Below are 2350 nucleotides of genomic sequence, written 5' to 3' on the forward strand. Positions count from 1 at the left end.
AGGTTACAGTTTTACACTCAATGCAAGCAGGCTACATGGACAAAGCCCAAAAGTACACTGATAAGGCTCTTATGCAGATTGAAAAACTGAAGAGTAAGTGTAACTTCTTTAGTCTTGGAAACTTCATTAATTGCATGTATGATCTTGTTTCTAGGTTACAGTTTTACACTCAATGCAAGCAGGCTACATGGACAAAGCCCAAAAGTACACTGATAAGGCTCTTATGCAGATTGAAAAACTGAAGAGTAAGTGTAACTTCTTTAGTCTTGGAAACTTCATTAATTGCATGTATACAGAATAACTAAGATTTTTCTTAGTATAGAAACTTTGCAACAATTTCTCTGAGCTCTTTTTTAATAAGTAATTTGCTGTTGTTTTAGCACTGAGATTTTGTATAGGCCTTATGAATTATGTTATCATTTTACCATTCATGTATTTTTTATAACTGAAAACCTAACTAAAACTTATGGAAATAATTTCTTCCTTGTAACTGAGTAACATAGCCAAATGAGACTAAATATACAGAGCTTTCTTCAGGCTTCAAGGTATACCTTATTTTAAAAGATGATTTAAGTACAAAAGAAAAGTTAGATCTCTATACCAAGTGCTGCAAGATGCACCTTTTGAGGCCAAGTGTGTAGCACCATTTTTGTTGGGTGATGCTGATATACACCACAAAGGAACACTGTGATCTAATATCATACAATGATATATATCTCTATGGTTCCAATATGACTCACTGTATTTGTTTTTTAGGTGAGGTGAAAACACTTTTTCTTCATTCTTAAAATTTAATGTTTTACATTGAGTGTGGTATGGCAGAGGGTGAATATTTATCGAATTGTCTAACCACAGGTTTATACACCATTTTTAAAACATTGCTGCAATTTTTATATTTTTTGTGTGTGTGCATATTTTTGAGAACAAAGTTATCATATCAAAAGTAGATAGTGGCAACAGCAGCCCAGAAATAAAACTTGCTGATTCTTTTAATTATATAAATAACAGGTTAATAAAAAAATAGATAGTAATGATTAATAAATAAATACATGTAACAAAAGTTAGTAAATAAAACAAATTTCTGTTAATTCATCCTTGAAGGTTTATGGTCCTAGAAACTAGTTTTGATTAAAAAAAAAAAAGAAGCATGGGTGCAGACAATTTGTCAATAATAAAACTAATTTTAGTTGAAAATGAAATTTATATACATATACTATGGAGTCTCTTGTTAGTATTGCAGTTGGAAACAATATTAATGCAGATGTTTAAGATACATATAGTTTAAACAAAGATAAATGAATATATATATATTTACATTGAGTATTGTAAAGAAGAAAATGTCTATCTGGTGCACCATGTGAGAAAGTTTTATGTATCTCAAAGGTGGCAGTTCATGTACATTTGATGATTTGCTTTTGTTCTATAGTAGTAGCTTAAAGTGTTCACTTGCATCTTTCTATGTATTTTTGTGATTTTACACTCCTTGTCTTCTGTAGAATTATATTTAAGTTTTTGATGTTTGATGTTAAGTTTGTAGTTTCTCCATGTAGACTGTTTTATTTATTGTTATTACAGTTTACAGTACATTTTCTTTTTTCTGCTGTTAACATGAATACTGAATGGATTTTTTTTTTTATTGTTAGCTTTATCTAGCTGTTTGATATTGTGATGTAAGTCTGGTTAGTTGAGTGTGGAAAAGGTCAAGATTCATAGTTTTTATAGGTTGTCGAGAGAATTCATGATGCTTCTACTATGACTGTGAATATGTAGATTCGGAGGTAATTTGGGATTGTGGGCAAATACATGCCAGGTTGGTCATACCTTGTGGTGTTTTAAGTTTGATGTGTGTTTGGTAATAAGTTCATTCATTTTTTTTCTATAGCTTATTTTTTAAATTTCAGGTACTATTAAATGTTTGGTCAGTTGAACAAAAAATTTAAATATAATCTTTTGAATTTAAGGTATTGACCAAATGGAGTTTGTGGGTCATTCAAAACAATTCATATTTTCTTTCTTTCTATCTAAAAAACTTTAATGTGTTAATCAAGAGTTTTCTGGGACCTTGTCAATACTTGGTGAGGATATGAGTAGTTAAATATGCAAGATTTAGCTCTCGATTTCATGAGGTGAAAAGTGTAGCTATGATAGGTGTATCATGCAAGATTTGTAGATTTCACTGTAATTTTTGAGAATTTATAAAAACGGTTGGATCGTGATAACTTAGATCTTGTTTGGATTTAGTAAGGTTGGATGGATGATTTTTGTGTTAATATTCTTAATTTCTGTCTGGCATTTGTTAACTCTTTCAACCCGGGCTCGATCCTTGGGACCGACCTCGTAACCATTTTGT

General features: G+C 30.6%; 1 protein-coding gene across 1 annotated transcript in view; it reads left to right on the top strand.

The window, feature by feature from the left end:
- Window positions 1–2350, top strand: part of LOC106466088 (MAU2 chromatid cohesion factor homolog) — a 45447-nt gene that overhangs the window by 20829 nt on the left and 22268 nt on the right. Inside the window, exon 9 of the mRNA XM_013926331.2 lies at window positions 3–93. Within this exon, the coding sequence (XP_013781785.1) occupies window positions 3–93 (91 nt within the window). The remainder of the gene's footprint in view (window positions 1–2; window positions 94–2350) is intronic.

The sequence above is a fragment of the Limulus polyphemus genome, unplaced genomic scaffold (assembly GCF_000517525.1).
Source record: "Limulus polyphemus unplaced genomic scaffold, Limulus_polyphemus-2.1.2 Scaffold2146, whole genome shotgun sequence".
In the NCBI taxonomy this organism is placed as follows: Eukaryota; Metazoa; Arthropoda; class Merostomata; order Xiphosura; family Limulidae; genus Limulus; species Limulus polyphemus.